Raw genomic sequence first — 19,256 nt, 5'->3', positions numbered from 1 at the left:
TATTTTATTTTTCTTGTATAAACTAGTATTTAAAATATGTTTATATTTAATCAAAATATTTCAATATACGAATAAAAATATTTATTAAAGTATATTTATATTTAGATGTATAAATAAAAAAATATTCATATATTAATGTATGAATCATTCATATTTTTTGAATATTTTATTTTTAATAGAAATTAAAATTATTAATTATATTAGAAATACTCAACTTAAGATTATATATATAATCATGAATTATAAATATGAAAATATAATTATTAATTTAGTTTAAAAATATATAAATCTTAAATTTTTCTTTTAAATATTGTATCAACTAATATTTAAAAAATATATTAAATCTATCAAACAATTTATCAAATATAATATTTTTTATTGTAAAAAAATATAATAATTTCCCATCATTTATTGCTTTCAAATTTTTTGCCGAAGTTAAAATCTCATTATTTCCATTTTTCATTATATTCTTTTTTTTCTGGCATTGGTCATACTATTAGTATATGTATTATTATATATCTCTTAACACAAACGATGGTGTTAGCTTAGTGGCTCCACCTTGTATCTTTCATTTGCGTGACTCAAGTTTGAGTTTGCCCAATACCCAAATTTTACTTCTTTGTAACTTAATTTTCTTCTAATTAGGTGGTGACATGTGTCACTAATAACATATATAATGATCATGTGTTAACACATGTCAGATCCTGGTTAAATGATTAATTTATTAAATTTATTTAATTTAGGACCAAATTGATAGCATATATAATATTAGGTGGTGACATGTGTCACCAATGACACGTGTCATGATCATGTGCTAACACATGTCAGATCCTAATTAAATGATTAATTTATTAAATTCTATTTAATTTAGAACCAAATTGATTATATAAATAATAAAGACTGAATGTATAATAATGTCAATTCCTTTTAACTGCCACTTTATCATTTGTATCAATTGGTAATGACTAGTGGCTTAGTTGAAACAGTTAAATAATTATGTTATATGATTGATAAATTTAAAAGATCGATGACAAAAGTAAAAAGGGCTAGATAGTTAAGTTGTCAACCTAGTAGTTTACACTTTTATTTATACGTCAAAATAACATTTTATTTAAAATTCGAATTATTTTCAACCTCTTCTATCCTAACTACTTTTTTTAATTAAAAAATTTCTTCAACAGATAAGAATACTGTTATATTTATAAAAATACGTATCACATGAAATAGATGAAATTAAATAATAATAAATCTGAAATAATTGAATTTAATTGAATTATTTTGGAATTTAGGGTTTAGAATGAAATTGAATTACTTTGGAAATTGGGGTTTAAAATGAAATTGAGGACTGTTTTGCAAGTTTTAAAAGTTGGGGGACCTAAATTCAAGTGTCTGAAAAGTTCAATAACCTTTTATATAATTTACCCTAATTTCTAGCGGTGGTTTAAGTTGGGGGACCATATTGCAAACGGAATAAATATTGGGGGACTGTATTGCAAGTTTTAAAAGTTGGGGGACCTAAATGCAAGCTTCAGAAATGTTCAGTGACCATTACTATACTTTACCCTTTTTCTAAATATATATTATCATTTATAATTATTTTAGAATATTTTAAAAAATTAATATTTTATTCAATAATTTATTATTGTTAAAAAAATTCTTTAATTTTGAAATGTTTAATATTTTTTTTGAAAACATATTAAATTATAGGGTAAACTACGCATTTAGTATTTAAACTATCATTTTTGATCTGATTTAGTATCTAAATTTTCAAAAACACACATAATGCTTAATTTTTGTTTCATTTAGTATTTCACCATTAAAAAATTAAGGCCATCTCCAGTGCATCGCTGGAGTGGCATTCATCTCCACTTTTGAGATGATTCTATGCTCCAGCCCATCGCCATTGTTATGCTGGATTGTGGCGTCGGGCTACAGTGCACGCTACAACTGGCGTTGCACTGTAGCTGCGCTACAATTTTTTTCTTCTTCATATTTTTGTTTTTTTTTTTCTGATTTGAATGTTGAGGATTTTTTCTTCTTCTCATTTTTTGTTTTTTTATTATATGTAGAGATAGTACTGAAGATGAATTACTGTTTCATCTTTAGAGTAGAGATATAGATGTTGTAGAGTAGAGATGAGGGCCGGAGATGGCCTAACACATTTAGTATCTAAACTATCAATTTTGGTCCGTTTTAGTACATAAACTTTCAAAAAAAAATTAAAACATAACGTTAAATTTTGAACTGGAGTACTAAAATAAAATAAAAATTAAACTTTTTAGATATTAAAACAAATCGAAACTAATAATTTAGAAACTAAATACATAATTTATCCTAAATTATATAATATAGAAACAAATTTGCATGTGATTAATGATAGGGGAGCATGGTGGGATGGGTTTGTTTCTTCTAGTGTCTTTATCTACGTAATGAGAACAGAATGAATTGCTTGCATTAAATAAATTGAATTAAGTGGTTGTCTTCTTGGAAGACTTCGGCTAAAAGGTTCACAATGATTTATCGATGCCAGAACCTTTTCCCGTTAACTTTATAATTTCAAAAGTTGATGCTTTAGGTTTATATTTCCAACGCGATAAAATAAAATAGGGACGAATATATGATTTTATATTAAATGAAGGAATTTGAATTTATAATAGTTTATAATTAAAAAAATGAACTTATAGTGTTTTAGGAAATAAAATAAAATTTAATAAAAATACATTAAAATCTATAATAAATGATATATATTTTTTTTTAAAAACGATTGTCCTACCGTCTCCTTCGGTTCATCCTAAATTAAATGTCTAATGAATTTGAATATGTTCAAATAAAGATATAATTTGCATAAAAGAGTTGATAACAGTATAATATATTTAAATATGTTTATATAAGAGTCTAATATTTTTAATTTTTTTCGAATAAAAAATTTATATTTTAAAATAATAAAATAAGAACATCATATTTTCAAATATATTCAAATAAAGGTCTAAAAATTCGTCAACAATTTCTTCTTTTATTTCAGAATATTTAAAATAAGATAAATTATATAAATGGTATCTGATTATATAATATTTTATTAAATCATCCGACTATTAAAAATTATAAAATAATCATTTAATTATAGGATGCTACTTTATTAAATCCTTATTGTGAAAAAAAGTTATCTTAATTCAATATCAATTTTCTTTTTGAATTCAATCCAATCTAAAATTTGAACTTCATAAAAAAATTTAATCCTTATTTGAACAAGTTTAATAATACTAGACATTTAGTTACACATTTAATACTTAAACTATCGGTTTTTGTCTTTTTTTTTGTTATCCTTCAGTTTCAAGGCTTCACTCTGACTAATCTGGACCGACCTGGGTCACACACCTGATTTTGGTGGGCGAGTCTCCCAATGAGGATTTTCTGCATACACAATGACTCGAACCCGAGATATTGCTTAAGCGATATTTGTTACCACTTAAACCAACGCTCGTTGGTCTTGGTCTGTTTTAGTATCTAAACTTTTAGTTTTTTTAAAATCATACCCAACTTTTAATTTTTTATATTTTAATATCACATCGTTAAAAACTTAACGTATTTAATACCTAATTTTTTTTAAAATTTAAGGTTGTTATTAAAATAAAACAAAAGTCTAACATTCATATCTTAGTAAATTGACCAATCCAAAACAACAAATCTGTCTTTTCAAAAGAAAAAGCAGAGCTGCCGCAAAAGTTTTCAAATTTCAAGACAAAAAATGAATCTTTCGTGGAGACGATAAAATTCATGTTAGAAGATAAAAACACTGTGGATAACATATATGGATCATAGTTTATCTCATTAACAACGCTACTTAAGAGTTAGATCAACCCTAGGCTAAGAAGCTATAACTGCAACTAAGTTTCTCAAGAACATGCAATAATAACAGAAGACAAAGAAAGTGAAACAGTTTGCTTCTTGTTCTTGTCGAGTTGTTTGTCGTTCTGCATTTTAAGACCAGTTAGAGAACAGCGTCTTACAAATCTCTGTAAAAGCCTCGACGATTGTCCTGTGATGGTGATGAGAGTTTAACGACAAGAAACACTGCAACAGTTGTTTCAGTTCTTTAGCTTCGAATATCTCTCTCTCGACGATCATCTCCACCATCGATGCCCTGAAATCAGTGTAGGGATCATCGGAACTTTTCACCACCACGAAGCTGTCTTTTACTTTATTCCCGATCTTAGCTCTTCTCCGGTGATCACGATGTTGGTGCCACTCCGATGATGAATCCGATGACGAGAGTGAGAGAGTCCTTGAAGAGAAAAGAGTCTCGGCTTCGTCTTCGCTGCTAAACCACCACCACCACCCACGGCCACGGCCACCGTAATGAACACTTTCGTGAGAAGATGAGCCGAAGAACATGGAATTAAACGGCGTGTTATTGCGTTTGACATGAACTCTTTTCTTCTTCTTCTTCTTCTTGTTTGTGGCTGAGCTCTTCTTTTTCTCGTAGAAACCAAAGTCTTTACAGTCGGAGAAGAGCTGCAAATGCGGTATAGGCGAAGCAGGAGGAGCCTTGGCCGAGACTTTACGCCGCCGTGGGAGAGTTTCTCCAGGAGCAGCCATTCTAGAATCGATATTGATTGCTTCTTGGGTTGATTGATAAGAGCATCTGGGTTTACAAAAAGAAGGTAAGGACCGACCCTTAGGTGGTGGCGACGACGTCTTTAACGACCGGAACTTGTGGTTTTTAAGTGAGAAAACAGCTTTTTTAGCGACGTCGGAGACGTTCCGGGTCCGGCAGGAGCCAAACGAGGTCCGAAATATGCGAGATATTCGGCGCTTGAATCGATTTTCCATCTCCACCAACTGAGAATTTTGTTTTATTTGAAGTGAATATCTAAATATTGGTGATAAAATCGAATGTTGAAATGATTTTATAATAATATTATTATTTTTAGTGAGTTGTATCATTGAATTTTTCTGCTGTTCGTTTTCGTCCATTTCTTTGTCTTTATATGTGGAAATTTTGGATTAAAGAGGGACTTTTTTAATTTTCTTTTTCTTGAAGTCAATAATGTTTAATCATTAATTAATGGGATAATTCAAATATTTAATCCTTAAACTCGATACTTTTCTCAAATTAGTCCTTAAATTTATAATTTATCATACATTTTAGTCCTAAATCAACGATGAAGATAGGTGTATGGAGGTGCTTTGCCTCTCTAGATTTTGGATCTAATTTATTTTTAGATCCCTCTTAATTTTATAAGTAAAACAAATTAAGTTTAATTTCTCTAATTGTTTAGATTTAATATGTGTTAAGTTAATATTAATTCAAAATTAGATAAATTAAGTTTGATTTTTATTCTTTATTTAAATATTTGTTAAATCCTTATCGATTTTAAAATTTGACAAAATAGCCACTAGCCAGTCAAAGTTAACTCTTCTCAAACTTTCATCTTTACTCCGTCCTTTTCTTTGTCCTTAATGAAATTAAAGTTGAAGGATCAAACTGGATAAAAATACCAAGTTCTAAGAATGTGAATCGGAGAAGAACTTCATGTATCAAGTTGAGAAAGATAATCAAATTTAAGTACCAATATGAACCAAAATCCAGGTACCAAATTAAGAAATCTTGTTTAGTTTAGGGATTAAGAGTTACTTTATACATTAATTAATTAATGTTTAGAGATATTCAAATCATGTATCGTTTAGTTTTCATTTTAGTAGTAGTCGGTAAAAGCTTAGCATGTTTAGTACATAAACTATCAATTTTGATCCATTTTAATACCTAAACTTTTATTTTTTTCAAAACTTAACGTTAAAACTTAAACGGGATACCAAAATAAAACAAGAACTAAAGTTTTAATGTCGGTACTAAGATGAAACAAAAACTAAACTTTAAATATGATCTTGAAAAATTAAAAGTTTAAGTACCAAAACAAACCAAAATTAACAGTTTAAGAACTGAACTCGTAATTGACCGAAATAATAATTCCAAAATATAGAGGACAAATCTGACAATATTAGCACCTTTTCCCTGTTAATGCTGGAAACTACCACATCGGTACATATTTTTGTCACCTGTAAATTTCCATATTTGAAAGTTAAAACCAGCAGTATATTTTTACTCAACATTATAGACATTTCCTTGGATTGGATTGATTTTAAATATAAAAATTATATAATTAATAAGTCGATGAGGATCGAATATAATATTTTATGTTATATGATACGAACTTGTAACATTTTAAAAATGTGTTATATCATCAATCTAATATATAAAGTTATATAAATTATATGAGAATTTAAAATCGTGTAAAATCGAGATCCTAATCGAACATCGTTTCGATCTATCCGAATTCGATAAAGACTCAAGTGAGATAATAAAAATGAGGAAGAATATCTGGGTGTGATGGAAAGCACATAAAAAATATTAAAATATATAATAATTTTAAATTTTCAGAGGACGACTGTCTCGTTTATCTATTTGAATCCTTCCTACAAAACATCCTTCAACTTGCTTCATTAGTCTCAAAGCTCTCAACTGGTATTATTAAACCCCTTTGATCCTCTATTTATAATCATTAGTTTTCTTAGATAGATAATCATGAATTATTTTCTTAGGAAGATCCTAAACCAATAAGGTGGTGTTTGGTTCAAGGATTGTGGGATTCCCATGGGGGAGAATCTCACATTCCCATGTTTGGTTGGCCGGAAATCTCATTCCCAGTAATGTTTTATTACCAATAGTAGATTTTTTGGGGTATATTATCAGGAAGTCATTACCTCCATTCCCTTAGGTATTGTAACTTACGGCGTTTGGACTAAAATGCCCTTAATTTTTTTTTCAAAAATATCATTCTTCTGTCATTGAATAATAAAAATTATACGAAAGTTAAATTACAAATTTATCCTTAAATTATTTTAGATTTACAAAAAAAATCTATAATTAAAATTTTATATGAAGTTCAGGGGTTAATTTTTTTAACCTTTCATTAAACATTTTTTATATTTTTAATTTTGTAAAAAAATATATAAATATTATGAATTTAATTTTTTAAATAAAATTCATAAATATTTTACAATTTGTATTTATACAAATATATATAAGGACATTTGGTCAAATATCATTCCAATAATCTTTATTCCTTTAACCAAACACGGTAATCTTACATTCCTGCTAAACCAACCAAACGCAAAATACAACATTCCCAGTAATCCTATTCTCTGGTAATCTTTTATTCCCACTGGTAATCTTACATTCCGTGAACCAAACGCACCCTAAAGGGTAAACTAATTATTTTTAGTCTAATTTTTTTAAAATTATACTTAAAATTATATTTTAATTATCTGTTAAAAAATTTAACGATAATATAATATGTTTAAAAAAATTATATTAAAAAATAATAAAAATACTATCAATATCACGTTAATTTCTAACAGTAGATGATTAAAATAAATTGATTTTAACAATGAATGATCGAAACATAAATTAAATAATATCTGAGTGACCAACCATATATAATAAAAGCCTGAAAATATAAGGCGTAAGAGCGTCACCTCTTTCAAACCAGCACGACAACGAAAATAGCGACACAAAACGCCACGTGTCGACCTAAACGACAGCAGATTAGGTTCTGCTCAACGTGTGGTCATCACGCTCGTCTGCCTCGAAAGGCAAATTTTAACAGGAGAAAATAATCATCGGAAGGAAGGTTCTTTTTAATTCTTTCCTTGCCGATAAAGTTGGAGAAGAAGAAGAATAAGTACTGTTTAAAGATTCGATTTTTCCCCTTTTAGTTTCAATCTCCGCCAAAAATGGCTGCACTGGCAAAACTTCACTTACGTAGTTTCCAGAAAGACCAACCGTTTTCTTTCAAGGAACAACCGCGGAGCTGGATTAAACGGTGCCGTTTTCTACGGTTGCCCATCATAACGAGAAACACTTATGGGGTGTACGTTCAAAGGTGTCGGTCATTCAGGGGAGACTATGGAGGGGGAGCAGTGGGAGAGAAAGAGATGGAAAGTGCGGGAAAAGTTGGGATTTTGATGGAAAATGAAGTGAAGTTGGAAACAGGAGATGGGTTTTGGAAATCTTTGAAATCTGCTGTTTTGGGGGTTAGTAAATTCGATTCCCAATCTCAAGATGAATATGAAAAAACTGTAGCTAAAGTTGAAGGAGTTTTCTCTTTGGTGAGTTATATATATATTTGTAAATTGTGTTTCATTAATTGAATTTCTCTGTTTTTTAGCTCCCTTTTATGTAATTCAAGTTCATTACAACTTGAATTGAACCTTTCTGTTTCGCTCATGAACCAGATATCTATGCAAATAGGAAGATATGTAGTGACCATGATGAGCACTGGAGTGATACTCTTGACTGGTTTTCAGCTGTCAGGTTAGCGAATTTACATCGTCGTATAGTTGGGGACGAACTTATAGAATTTTTACATATTATTAATAGAAAATAGAAACACCTAAACTATACGAGAATTTGAACTTTTTAGGGGTTGACCGCTCCGCTGGCCACCCTAGGTCCATCCCTGTTTAGATGCCTATTCATCTATGGAAGTTCGGTTCTGTAGGTGGAGACAGTGAGATGAATGCATTGATTTGGTATAGCTGGCTTGGAGGGATTATAATTGGAACCATGATTGGTGCTAATATGGTTCTAGAGGAACACTGTCGAGCCGGTCCGAGAAATGTTGTTATAACAGGAAGGTGCAATATATGGTTTTACCAGGATGGTTTGATTTCTAAACAAAATTTTATGCAGGGAACTTATGTTTTCTATTGTGATTTTGTGTTTTTTATTGGCCTAATGTAGCACAAGGGGATTGGGAAAAGCACTTGCTCGAGAGTTTCTTCTTTCGGGAGATTGCGTGGTTGTTACTTCTCGCAGGTGGAGTATGAAATCATTCCTAGTTTATTATCCTTTACATTCAATATTCGTCGGTAAAGCTCTAACAACATCTTATCTTCACTGGATCTTGCGAAGGCAGTCCCGAGTCTGTTCATGTGACTGTCAAAGAACTTGAGGAAAACCTCAAGGAAGGTATGACTGCAGGTGGTTCATTTAGTAAGAATCTGGGACGAGCAAAAGTGGTCGGCATAGCATGTGATGTTTGTGATCCTAGTGATGTTGAAAAATTAGCCAACTTCGCTGTGAATGAACTCGGGTCTGTTAACATTTGGGTAAGTATGAAGCTTGAAGTTTGTAAGTTCCCCCGTCTCTATCTTGCTTGCCAAGCAATCACATTCATACAAGATGAACTGCTGTGTCATGTTAGTTTGTTGATGTTTTAGGGGACTGGTATGAGGTTACTTCGGACCAAGCTGAATGACCTTATCTGAAGTATTCTCGATAATAGTCTCACCCGTAGCATATTCTTGAACTGCAAAGAAAATTTCTCCCAACGGCCATTTCCAATTCTGTTCATGAGATCTTGATGTATAACATTTACTCGTGGGAAAAATATGATACTCTTTGTGATTCTAGTTTGGGATTCTATTGACAGGTAAATAATGCTGGCACTAACAAAGGTTTTAGACCGCTGCTACAGTTCAGCGATGATGATATTCGACAGGTTTGTATGTTATGTATGGTTAAACATAATGGCAGTAGCATTTCTCTGACCATCTAATCATGTCATAGATCGTCTCAACAAATCTTATCGGATCTATTCTCTGCACTCGGGAAGCTATGCGCATAATGAATAACCAGCCAAAGGTGGGACACATTTTTAACATGGACGGAGCAGGTTCCGGGGGATCTAGCACTCCTTTGACTGCTGTGTAAGTTGTCATTATCTGTTATTGTTGGACGCGAATATCTTGCAGGAACGACACTTTTGGAATTTTCATTCAACAAAACATTAAAAATCTTGTGATGTTCTGAAGTTGTTATATTAGTTCAGAGTGATGATTAATCGTCTTTATGTTCTCAAACTTCCAGATACGGTTCGACTAAGTGTGGTCTTAGGCAGCTTCATGTATCACTTCTGAAGGAGTGCAGACGTTCTAAAGTCGGAATCCATACTGCATCTCCCGGCATGGTCCTAACTGATCTGCTCTTAAGGTATGTTGGCCTTCTCAGCTCATCTAAACTATTTGTGTATCTATTTGAATGTGTAATTTGACAAGGTAAACACGAGAGACATGGTTGTACCTATTGGAAAACTCGACAAATTGTTCGATAATTGTTTTGCTCTTTTGCAGTGGTTCGACCTTAAAGAACAAGCAAATGTTTAATGTCATCTGTGAGCTTCCTGAAACTGTTGCTAGAAGTCTCGTTCCACGATTGCGGGTTGTAAAGGGGACTGGGAAGGTCATCAACTACTTGACCCCACCTCGAATATTACTAGCTTTAGTCACCGCCTGGCTCCGACAAGGTCGCTGGTTTGATGAACAGGTACTTTTGATTCTTTGGCAGAAAAAATAACATTTGTTACATAGTTGCAATCTCTATAACAAAATGGCATCCTGCAGTTAAATACAGTCATGAATCACCAAGAACAGGCTGCTTCTCGAAGCCTGCGTGGTCTGTTGTTGCAATCTCGGTTTCCGGCTTTAACTCTCCGGACATTCGATCCTTTCCCTCTTCCCCATTTCTCTAGAACTGAATGCAAATGTGTGTATATGCAGGGTAGGGCCTTATACGCAGCAGAGGCGGACCGCATTCGAAACTGGGCTGAAAACCGTACACGCCTCTCGTTCACAGATGCAATGGATATGTACACAGAAAACACCTGGGTGTCTGTGTTCTCACTGTCGGTTGTTTGTGCCTTCATTATCCTTTCTAGCACGAACAGCGCCTTTCCCGGCACCTGAGAAAAGCGTGTTCCGTATAAACATTGTTCGAATCAAGGAGCCAATTATGATGCCGGTGACTGTAGAACTGATACGATTCTAAACGCTACATAGCCCAGGACAAGCATGCATCTATCAATTTGAACAAATAACGCCGCCGTCTCAACAACCACGACAGATGTACAGGTGTTTGCTAATGCCGGAAGCTAGGAGAATTGACAAAATATAATAATCCACGATTTAAATTATTTCTGAATATGAAAATATGAGTAAATTATAAACTTCACCACTCAACTTTCTTCTTACTCTTATTTCGATTAATAAAGTTTAAATTTTTTATTTTATTCATTAAACTTCGATTTATTTATTATCACTTTTATATTAAATAATTAATGACAATATGATTGTATATTTCTATTTTAAAAAATTATGGAACCCCTCTATTTTTTCATTTTTTATAAACCCCAACTTAAATTATAACTTAAATTATATTTGATCTCTCAAAGATGAAACGTCTTCTTTCAAATCCTAATGATGAAGAGGTGAGCAAGAAAAATTGACTTATATATTTTGATTTCACGTTGATAAGATGATGAATATTATAAATCATAATGGTTTTGGAATTTTCGAGTTTTGAGCTTAGGGTTGAGTTTTAAAATGATTTAAGTAAAATATAAACTTAAGAAGTATGAGACAATGAAACAAATTCATCGTTATCTTTAATAATCGAAGAAGACGTTAAGGAATAACAATTGTAACGACAACATGACAAAAAGATAAAACTATAAAACTTTCATCTTTGAAAGAATAACACAATCAAAACAAAATGTAAAATAATATGAATAACAAGTTGATTCACTATCAATAAAAAACAAGGCATATCAGCATATGAAACTATCATGTCACCATTTTATTTATGATTTAATATTTGAATGATCAAAATAAGAATAAATAAAAAATTTGATAAATAAATTGAAATAAATTTAACTTTAATGGTCAAAATAGGAGTGAGAAAAAAATTAAGTGAGAAATTTATAATTTACCCTTAAATAAACTTAAATCTTAATTAAAAAAGAAATTCTATTGATATTATTTTCAATTTATAAAACTAAAATTTTATTATGACGTAATTCGACCGGCGTTGGTTTTTACTAACGAAATGGGTAAATTTCAGGCGGGTTGAGTGCTCCACTACCGCTACCACTAGACAATAAGGTACAGCACAGCAGCTTCCAGCACGAAAAATGGTTCAAACTTTGGGTAAAATTTTTCAGAAGGGTCTTCAAGTAATCAACCGCAGCACAAACCACACGGCTGCGAAGGGCGGGGCAGCTGCCATCTCCCATCACCTTGAACAAAAAGAAACTGCCAAGTAATACTTACTTTTTATCAAAACGCCACAATATCAAGCAAATCCCTTCATTTTCCTATGAACCCTGTTCTTGTTTCTTAAAAACCTTCCGAAATTTAATTTTTTTTGCTAACTGAAACCCTTAAAGATTCAAGTTTTCTTTAGAGCTTTGTAATTTTTTTCTGGGTTTTTTTAGAGAGAATAATGTCATCGTCTCCTTCCCCAGGGGCTTCTCCGGTCCCGACATCACCTCCGTCAACAAATTCCACTTCTCCTCCGCCTTCTTCCGCCGCTACTCCGCCGCCAACCGCTGTCACATCTCCGCCGCCCGCCATCCTCCACCCTATCAGCTCCTCCGCATTCGACCACCCCATCCCCTCCTGCTCCCTCCACTTCATCTCCTCCTCCATCATCTTCTACCTACCCACCGACTCCAACCACCACATCTACGCCACCATCATCGTCCTCCGTCTCCTCCTACTTTTACTCCGAGAATTCCATCGCGCCCACCGCCTTCGAGGGGTTCGGGGACTCCACCTCGTCCGCCGGCGCCGCCTTCTGAATCGGGCAGTGGGGTGACGACGGGAATGGTGGTCGGGATAGCAATAGGGGGTGTGGCGATATTGTTGTTTTTGAGTTTGTTGTGTATATGTTGTAAGAAGAAGAGATGACGAAATTTACTTCGTTCCTCCTCCGCCACCTCCTGCTCCTAAAGGTCTGATATCTCATAAAATTTTGAAATTTGAACCTTTTAGAAATGGGATTTCATTGACAGTTTTGAAGATTGATCCATATGAGACATTTGAATAATAATTTTGGTTTTTTTTTTTTGTATATATTGCTGTTACTGCATTTGCATGTGCGTCTTCGATTTTGGTTGGATCATACAGAAAATAGAGATCTCACTGTTTTTTACTTGAAAATCTCAGTTTGATCGAGTTTTAAAATCAGTGTTTTCTTTTTTTCCCCCACCAGAAGATCCATATGGTGGACATCAGTATCGGCGGCAACAAAATCCGCCACCACTGCCTGCGAATCAATCCGGCGCAGCACCTCCAAAGCCCGCTCCTCCACCAGTTACAGCATGGCAACCTCAGCAAATGCCGCCGCCTCCACCACCCCCGCCTTTCATGAGCAGCAGTGGCGGTTCTGGATCTAATTATTCAGGTTCTGAAACCCCACTTCCGCCACCCTCGCCTGGTATTGCCTTAGGTTTCTCAAAGAGCACGTTTACCTATGAAGAATTAGCAAGGGCAACGGATTGCTTCTCAGATGCAAACCTTCTTGGGCAAGGTGGTTTTGGGTATGTTCACCGTGGAGTTCTCCCGAATGGAAAACAAGTAGCAACTGAAGGCCGGAAGTGGACAAGGGGAGAGAGAGTTTCAGGCAGAAGTTGAGATTATTAGCCGTGTTCATCACAAACATCTCGTGTCATTGGTAGGATATTGCATCTCCGGGACGACAAGAATGCTTGTTTATGAGTTTGTTCCAACCAACACCTTGGAGTTTCACTTGCATGGTAAGATAATCTTAAGTTGCAGATCATAATGCCTGTTTCAGTTATGGTGGATGCTGAGTAATGTTCAATTCATCAGGTAAAATGATCTAATATAGAATGCTAATTCCAGGAAAGGGGCGACTTACCGTGGATTGGCCAACCAGGATGAGAATTGCTACAGGATCTGCAAAAGGACTGGCGTATCTTCATGAGGATTGTATGCTTTTGCTCCCTTGCATGCTTGCTCCGGATTTAGGATTTCAGCGTCGTATTATTAACCATTACCAATGTTTTCAGGTCATCCTAAGATCATTCATCGTGATATTAAGGCGGCTAATATTCTTTTGGATTACAAGTTTGAGGCTAAGGTATTGATTTCATTCTAATTTCTTAACACTTGAAACATAAACGAAATCCAAGCAAAATGCAAGCATATTCGAGAGTTTTCACCCACTATTGTCGTTTAGATGATGGACAAAAATGTTGCTTTCAGGTTGCGGGTTTTGGACTCGCAAAGTTTTCTTCCGATTTCAACACTCATGTCTCTACTAGGGTGATGGGTACTTTTGGGTAAGAAGACATCTGCTTTCTTTTCTTCTATGTACATTGGATAAATGATTAAAAAAAATTGCTAGTTGTTTTCGATTTACTTGAGTCTCACTCTCTTCAGGTATTTGGCTCCCGAGTATGCTTCAAGTGGAAAACTCACGGACAAATCAGATGTTTTCTCGTTCGGGGTCATGCATTTGGAATTGATTACTGGACACAGACCTGTTGGCTCGTCTTACATGGAAGACAGTCTGGTGGAGTGGGTTAGTTATATTAATTTTGGTCTATGATTGTCCGTGCATTCACTCACAAACAAACATAATTTCATCTGAATATTCTTCTCTGACTCACTGAACCAGTTCCGGTACGGCAGTCTGGATTAAGTTCCATAGCTTCTTTTCTAAGTAAATCCCATTTGGTATTGCAGGCTAGGCCATTGCTCGCTCGAGCTTTGGATGACGGAAACTTTGAAAGTCTGGTTGATCCTAAGTTACAAAAGGAATATAACCACAATGAGATGACTCGCATGGTTGCTTGTGCTGCTGCTTGCGTGCGACATTCAGCAAGACGTCGACCTCGGATGAGCTAGGTAACTGGTCTAGCCAAATTTCTCTCAAATGCCTTTTTAAGTATTGAGACGTGAAGTTACCGTACTTTCCGTTTGACTGCGTGGTACTTTAAACAAGTGGACTCTAACCAAAACTTTAACCGAACAGGTAGTCCGTGCCTTAGAAGGAGATGCATCATTGTCCGATCTCAATGAAGGAATGAAACCCGGACAAAGCAGTGTCTACAGCTCTTACGAGAGCTCTGAATACGATACAAGCCAGTACAATGAAGACATGAAAAGGTTCAGGAGGATGGCCTTGGGCACAGGCACAGAGGAATATGCCGCTAGCAACGAGTACAGCGAGCCCACCAGTGAATATGGTTTATACCCTTCAGGCTCGAGCAACGAAGGGCGAACCACCCGCGAAATGGAGATGCGGAAGTTAAAGAAAAGCAACTTGGGTTTCAGCGGGAACTCAACCTCGTGACGCAACGCAACGTACCTCATTACAACATTGTAAAGCTCCCATCCTCCCTTCTTTTACATACTATATAAACTCATATAAACTCGAGTCGGCTTGTGTTTTTTTTTTCATGGAGACAACACAATTTTAATCCCCTCTAATTTTTAAACCAAGGTTTTCATTGATTTGTAATTTTTTTTAGTGATTTCACAGAAATGGATACAGTTTGCTCCATTCTTTCATTCATTGGTGAAATGTTGATGTCAGTTTGGTTTGCTGAAAACTAGGCTTTCCCCTGTCAGTTTTGCTTGAATTGCTTGCAATCTCAGTAGTTAGGTTGGCTTTGAAAATAACTGAAGTTTGAGAGAGAGAAAAGAACAGGATTGGGGGCATTCTTCCAGCTTTGAAATTGTCTTCAACTTGGTAATTTTATTCAATTTGGTCCTTGAATTTGAATTTTCATCCATTCTAAGTCCTTTCAGAAAAACTTAGGTGGGGTTGAGGGGGTTCACTATGATCTCGTGCATGGCCTGAGAAAGCAAAATGAAGTGCAGAATAAAGTAATAAAACGGCAAAAAAGTAAGCATGACAGGCTAATGAGGACAAGGTGCTTTTCCTTAAATTTCGTGATTCTTTGTCTTTGTTACTTTAGCTGATAGATAATGTTAATATTCATTTCTCATGTAAACAAGATTGATCCATAACAAACTTAACACAGCATCCATATTGGTAGATACCAACAGTAAACAATTTATATAGATTCAAGAACTGGGGTTCCCAGAGTTCATCCCATTCGATTGAAGATTGCTTGTAATATTCGACAAAAAAAGCTGAGTGTTTCGAACGCTCTCTGAATCCGAATCTCTAAAACCCCAGTCCACATTTCAGGCGTTCTTCATTAATTTTGTCAAACGGTACATGAATTTTCTGTTGTACACTTGAGACTCCGATCAGTAGGGAAAAAATTCAGTCTGCTTTAGCCTCCCCGTTCTTTCATTGAGGTAAAAGAAGTAAACTTCTGCTTCCAGGGGGCATCCTTTTGTTGTTCGATCCATGACAAAAAGGCGCTGTCCAACAGGCAGAAGATATTGACATAAAGGAGTTGGTATCTCACCGGAACATATCAGAAATTCGCAACCTGAACAATTAGCCACAGGAACATATTGGAAATTCGCAACCTGAACAACTGGCCATAGCCACCTTCCAAAATCAAGGCCGGGAGGAAATCTCTCTTCACGTCTTCCTTCACTTGATCAATGTTTTTCCCAGTGCAAAACCCCATATAAGTGAAAAACACAAACAACAGATAAGGCCATCCAATGCAACTTTGGCGGTGATGAACTTTGCCAACTTTGGCGTTGTTGAAACCTCATCTTTATAAATTTGTCCAAGCCTTCATACTTATATGGAGAAAGGATTATGGTTGTTAGCTGCTGCCGGCATAACCGGTTCAAGATATACTCGTATTGCCAATCTTACAAGATAAAACCCAGTTCTAAGTTTCATACATACGTATTAGTTCGTATTAGTTCTATACGATCGGTAAGAATTGGAAGAATTCTGTAATATTTTATGGAATGAATCGGGGCATACGTTCAATCCCCAAAAGTAGAATTTCACTGTTCCGGACAGCCATTTGAACTCGACAAAAACCTTGATTTTGTTAGAGGCATGTAGAATGCTAACTCAACCATCACATACAAAAACATAATCCCTTAGTCTTACTAGGTACTAACCATCAAATGCCCCCAAGAACACCTTCAGAGTTCTCTTTTCCTTGAACTTGGCAGAAAAAATCAGGCTAATTAAATCACAGTAAATAAGGGAAGAAGAAGAAGAAAAAGCAAACCAGAACCAGAAGTGTCCAAGTGGTCCGACAAATCCAAATCCAAATGTACTTGTGACAGCTACACGACCTTAAATTCTTGATCTTCATCCTGCCAATTCAAACACCAATCATTGTCTTACTATTACTTCAGCAAACACGCATGCGAATGATAGAAACTATTACTTCCGAAAACGCAAACATGGTTCTTGCCAACAAATCGTTGGACACGAGTACGAGGACAAATATGTAAAACATCCGAAATACGTCATTACAGCTAGTTACTCGTCGATTTGGAATAATGCTCATTTTTTGATATCATTATACAAGAATCATCAAACAGAAGGAATTGGTCGTTTAAAGTGCAAGAAAACAATCCTATGGTACCGAATACCGGAATACCGGAATACCTTAAAAGAGAAGGATAAGTATTAAGTAGAGACTGCTGAAAGGGAACCGTGTCGTCGAATTATGAATAATCCAAAATTAGTTAACCCTAATGCATGATGCCAACCAAAAAACACCACCTTAATATCAACTGCTTAACCAGATTATCTTGGTACCGAATTAGGAAATTATTTCGACAATTAAGTAAAACTTGTAAGCTCGTATTTTACGCTTGCTATGAAACTTGAGGCAACAGTAAACTGGTGATAATGTGTCAGATGCATGAAACACAAGATCAACCAACTCTTATAAAGCAATCATTTGGGGGGGAAGTTATGTGATCAGAACCGCATAAGCTTTGAAGAATTCATATCGCCTAAGATTTATCATCAAACAAGGATGTCTTATGGACTTAAACCGCACACCATAACATCATTAAATCGATTGTGACCGATGACCCTGGGTACACATTGTTGCTAACTAAGACACATTTTTGGCTTAGTCACAAGTAGATCGGCACGAACACGAAAAAGTTGAGACCACAACAGGAGGGAAGAACACATCATACATACTTTTCTTAACAGCTCCATCTCAAGTGTATCCTTGTAGCACACTAGGATGTCTTAAGGACTTACTTAAACAGCACACTATTAATGAGGTTTGGGAATATAATCACCACAAATGACAAAACATTGGAACCAATGGCAATATCCAAGGAGCAAATATCGGCTTCGTTTGCATTACGGAGATGGAGCCAAGCCATTAATCACCACGTGTTTTCAACAAATTTCTCATATGACATTGCCATTATAAGATTGAATCTACATCACCACTTGAAAAATCAAAATTATCAAGTATCAATCAACAGCACTCAATCAAAGATAAACTATGAACATCAAGCAGACAATCCTGGAGCTAATGGACAAAATGTGAATATAATCCAAACAAAAATCATCATAGAATGTTGCAATAACCCACAAGAAATCAACATAAAACCTACACATGCACATACTCACTAGCTCAGATAGGTAAAGTTAGGCATAAAAGGTAAATCAACTGGAAAAAGAGATGGAAAAAGGGATTTCTGCGATTTGGGGGGAAAAGATGCTTACTTTATATTGAAGACTTTCATAGCGGTGGAATGGGTAATGAGCAGCAATATCCCCAACGCCCCAAAGGAAACCCGAGCTGATAACTTGTGTCTTTACAGGATGAAGAGATAAACAGCTCTGGTACCATTTCCATATCCTCAACATTTTGTCCCAAAAAACAAAAATGCAGAAAAAATGAAGATATAAAGGAAGAAAGGGTTTATTAAATCCGTAAAGGGGGAAATTTGAGACTATAAAAGAGAAAATTTGGAACCCATTTCTTCCTGGAGACCGCCTCGCCTGGAGGTCAAACTATATCTATCCCTGCGGGTGTTTTTGGCTGACTTGGAGTTCTATGAAAACGATAAAAGATTGAATCTTTTGTATTCAAATTACAACAAATCCGACTATGATTAACAAAATCAAACTACAATCCCTCCAGTATTTATCAATCTTTGATAGATGTGGGACTGTTTGACCAGGAGAAAAGTGAAGGTAAATTATATAATTTACTATTTAAATTATAAGTTTTAGTTCGTTTTAATTTTTAATTTTTTTTAATTTTTTTAAATTATATTTTACATTTAATTTTTATTTTAGTTTAATATTTTGTTGTTAAAAAATTAATGAAACTTTTGCATAAGACATTTGTTATAGGTAAATTATATCATTCATCACTTAATTATCTTTTTACTCCTATTTTAGTTCTTAAAATTTAAAAAAAAATCAATTTAACTACTCAATTTTCAAATTGTTC

At 34.5% G+C, this 19,256-nt stretch overlaps 2 protein-coding genes and 2 pseudogenes across 4 annotated transcripts; 2 read left to right on the top strand and 2 right to left on the bottom strand.

The window, feature by feature from the left end:
* Positions 1-3,890: 3,890 nt before the first annotated feature.
* LOC120194487 (transcription repressor OFP8-like) lies at positions 3,891-4,849 on the bottom strand. 2 transcript variants are annotated; one of them, XM_039196796.1, is made up of 2 exons: positions 4,618-4,849; positions 3,891-4,578 (listed from the first exon to the last, which is right to left on the bottom strand). In XM_039196796.1, the coding sequence occupies exons 1-2, from the start codon at positions 4,828-4,830 to the stop codon at positions 3,979-3,981; spliced, it is 813 nt and encodes a 270-aa protein (XP_039052727.1). In that variant the 5' UTR covers positions 4,831-4,849; the 3' UTR covers positions 3,891-3,978. The 2 variants fall into 2 exon arrangements, with proteins under 2 accessions (XP_039052727.1, XP_039052779.1); XM_039196848.1 differs by having other exon boundaries at positions 3,891-4,582; positions 4,622-4,849.
* A 2,786-nt stretch (positions 4,850-7,635) lies between these two features.
* Positions 7,636-11,069, top strand: LOC120201921 (probable chlorophyll(ide) b reductase NYC1, chloroplastic). 2 transcript variants are annotated; one of them, XM_039202441.1, is made up of 10 exons: positions 7,636-8,169; positions 8,296-8,374; positions 8,562-8,697; positions 8,804-8,878; positions 8,979-9,171; positions 9,495-9,563; positions 9,632-9,771; positions 9,932-10,054; positions 10,195-10,387; positions 10,621-11,069. In XM_039202441.1, exons 1-10 carry the CDS (start codon positions 7,795-7,797, stop codon positions 10,804-10,806), a joined length of 1,569 nt encoding a protein of 522 aa, XP_039058372.1. In that variant the 5' UTR covers positions 7,636-7,794; the 3' UTR covers positions 10,807-11,069. The 2 variants fall into 2 exon arrangements, with proteins under 2 accessions (XP_039058372.1, XP_039058376.1); XM_039202445.1 differs by having other exon boundaries at positions 7,637-8,094.
* Positions 11,070-12,314: 1,245 nt separating this feature from the next.
* On the top strand, positions 12,315-15,479 carry LOC120201913 (annotated as a pseudogene).
* Positions 15,480-16,061: 582 nt separating this feature from the next.
* Positions 16,062-18,842, bottom strand: LOC120201900 (annotated as a pseudogene).
* Positions 18,843-19,256: the final 414 nt, after the last annotated feature.

This window comes from Hibiscus syriacus, unplaced genomic scaffold, assembly GCF_006381635.1.
Source record: "Hibiscus syriacus cultivar Baekdansim isolate YM2019G1 unplaced genomic scaffold, ASM638163v2 tig00000340_pilon, whole genome shotgun sequence".
Classification (NCBI taxonomy): domain Eukaryota; kingdom Viridiplantae; phylum Streptophyta; class Magnoliopsida; order Malvales; family Malvaceae; genus Hibiscus; species Hibiscus syriacus.
This window is presented reverse-complemented; position numbering and strand designations above follow the sequence as displayed.

Bases quoted from the DNA above. Each gene is read 5' to 3' on its own strand.
- LOC120194487 (XM_039196796.1), bottom strand. From the start codon at position 4,830: ATGGAAAATCGATTCAAGCGCCGAATATCTCGCATATTTCGGACCTCG. The intron at 4,579-4,617 runs GCAATCAATATC...GCTCCTGGAGAA, and splicing joins CTTATCAATCAACCCAAGAA to ACTCTCCCACGGCGGCGTAA.
- LOC120201921 (XM_039202441.1), top strand. From the start codon at position 7,795: ATGGCTGCACTGGCAAAACTTCACTTACGTAGTTTCCAGAAAGACCAA. The intron at 8,170-8,295 runs GTGAGTTATATA...CTCATGAACCAG, and splicing joins TTGAAGGAGTTTTCTCTTTG to ATATCTATGCAAATAGGAAG. The intron at 8,698-8,803 runs GTGCAATATATG...GGCCTAATGTAG, and splicing joins AATGTTGTTATAACAGGAAG to CACAAGGGGATTGGGAAAAG.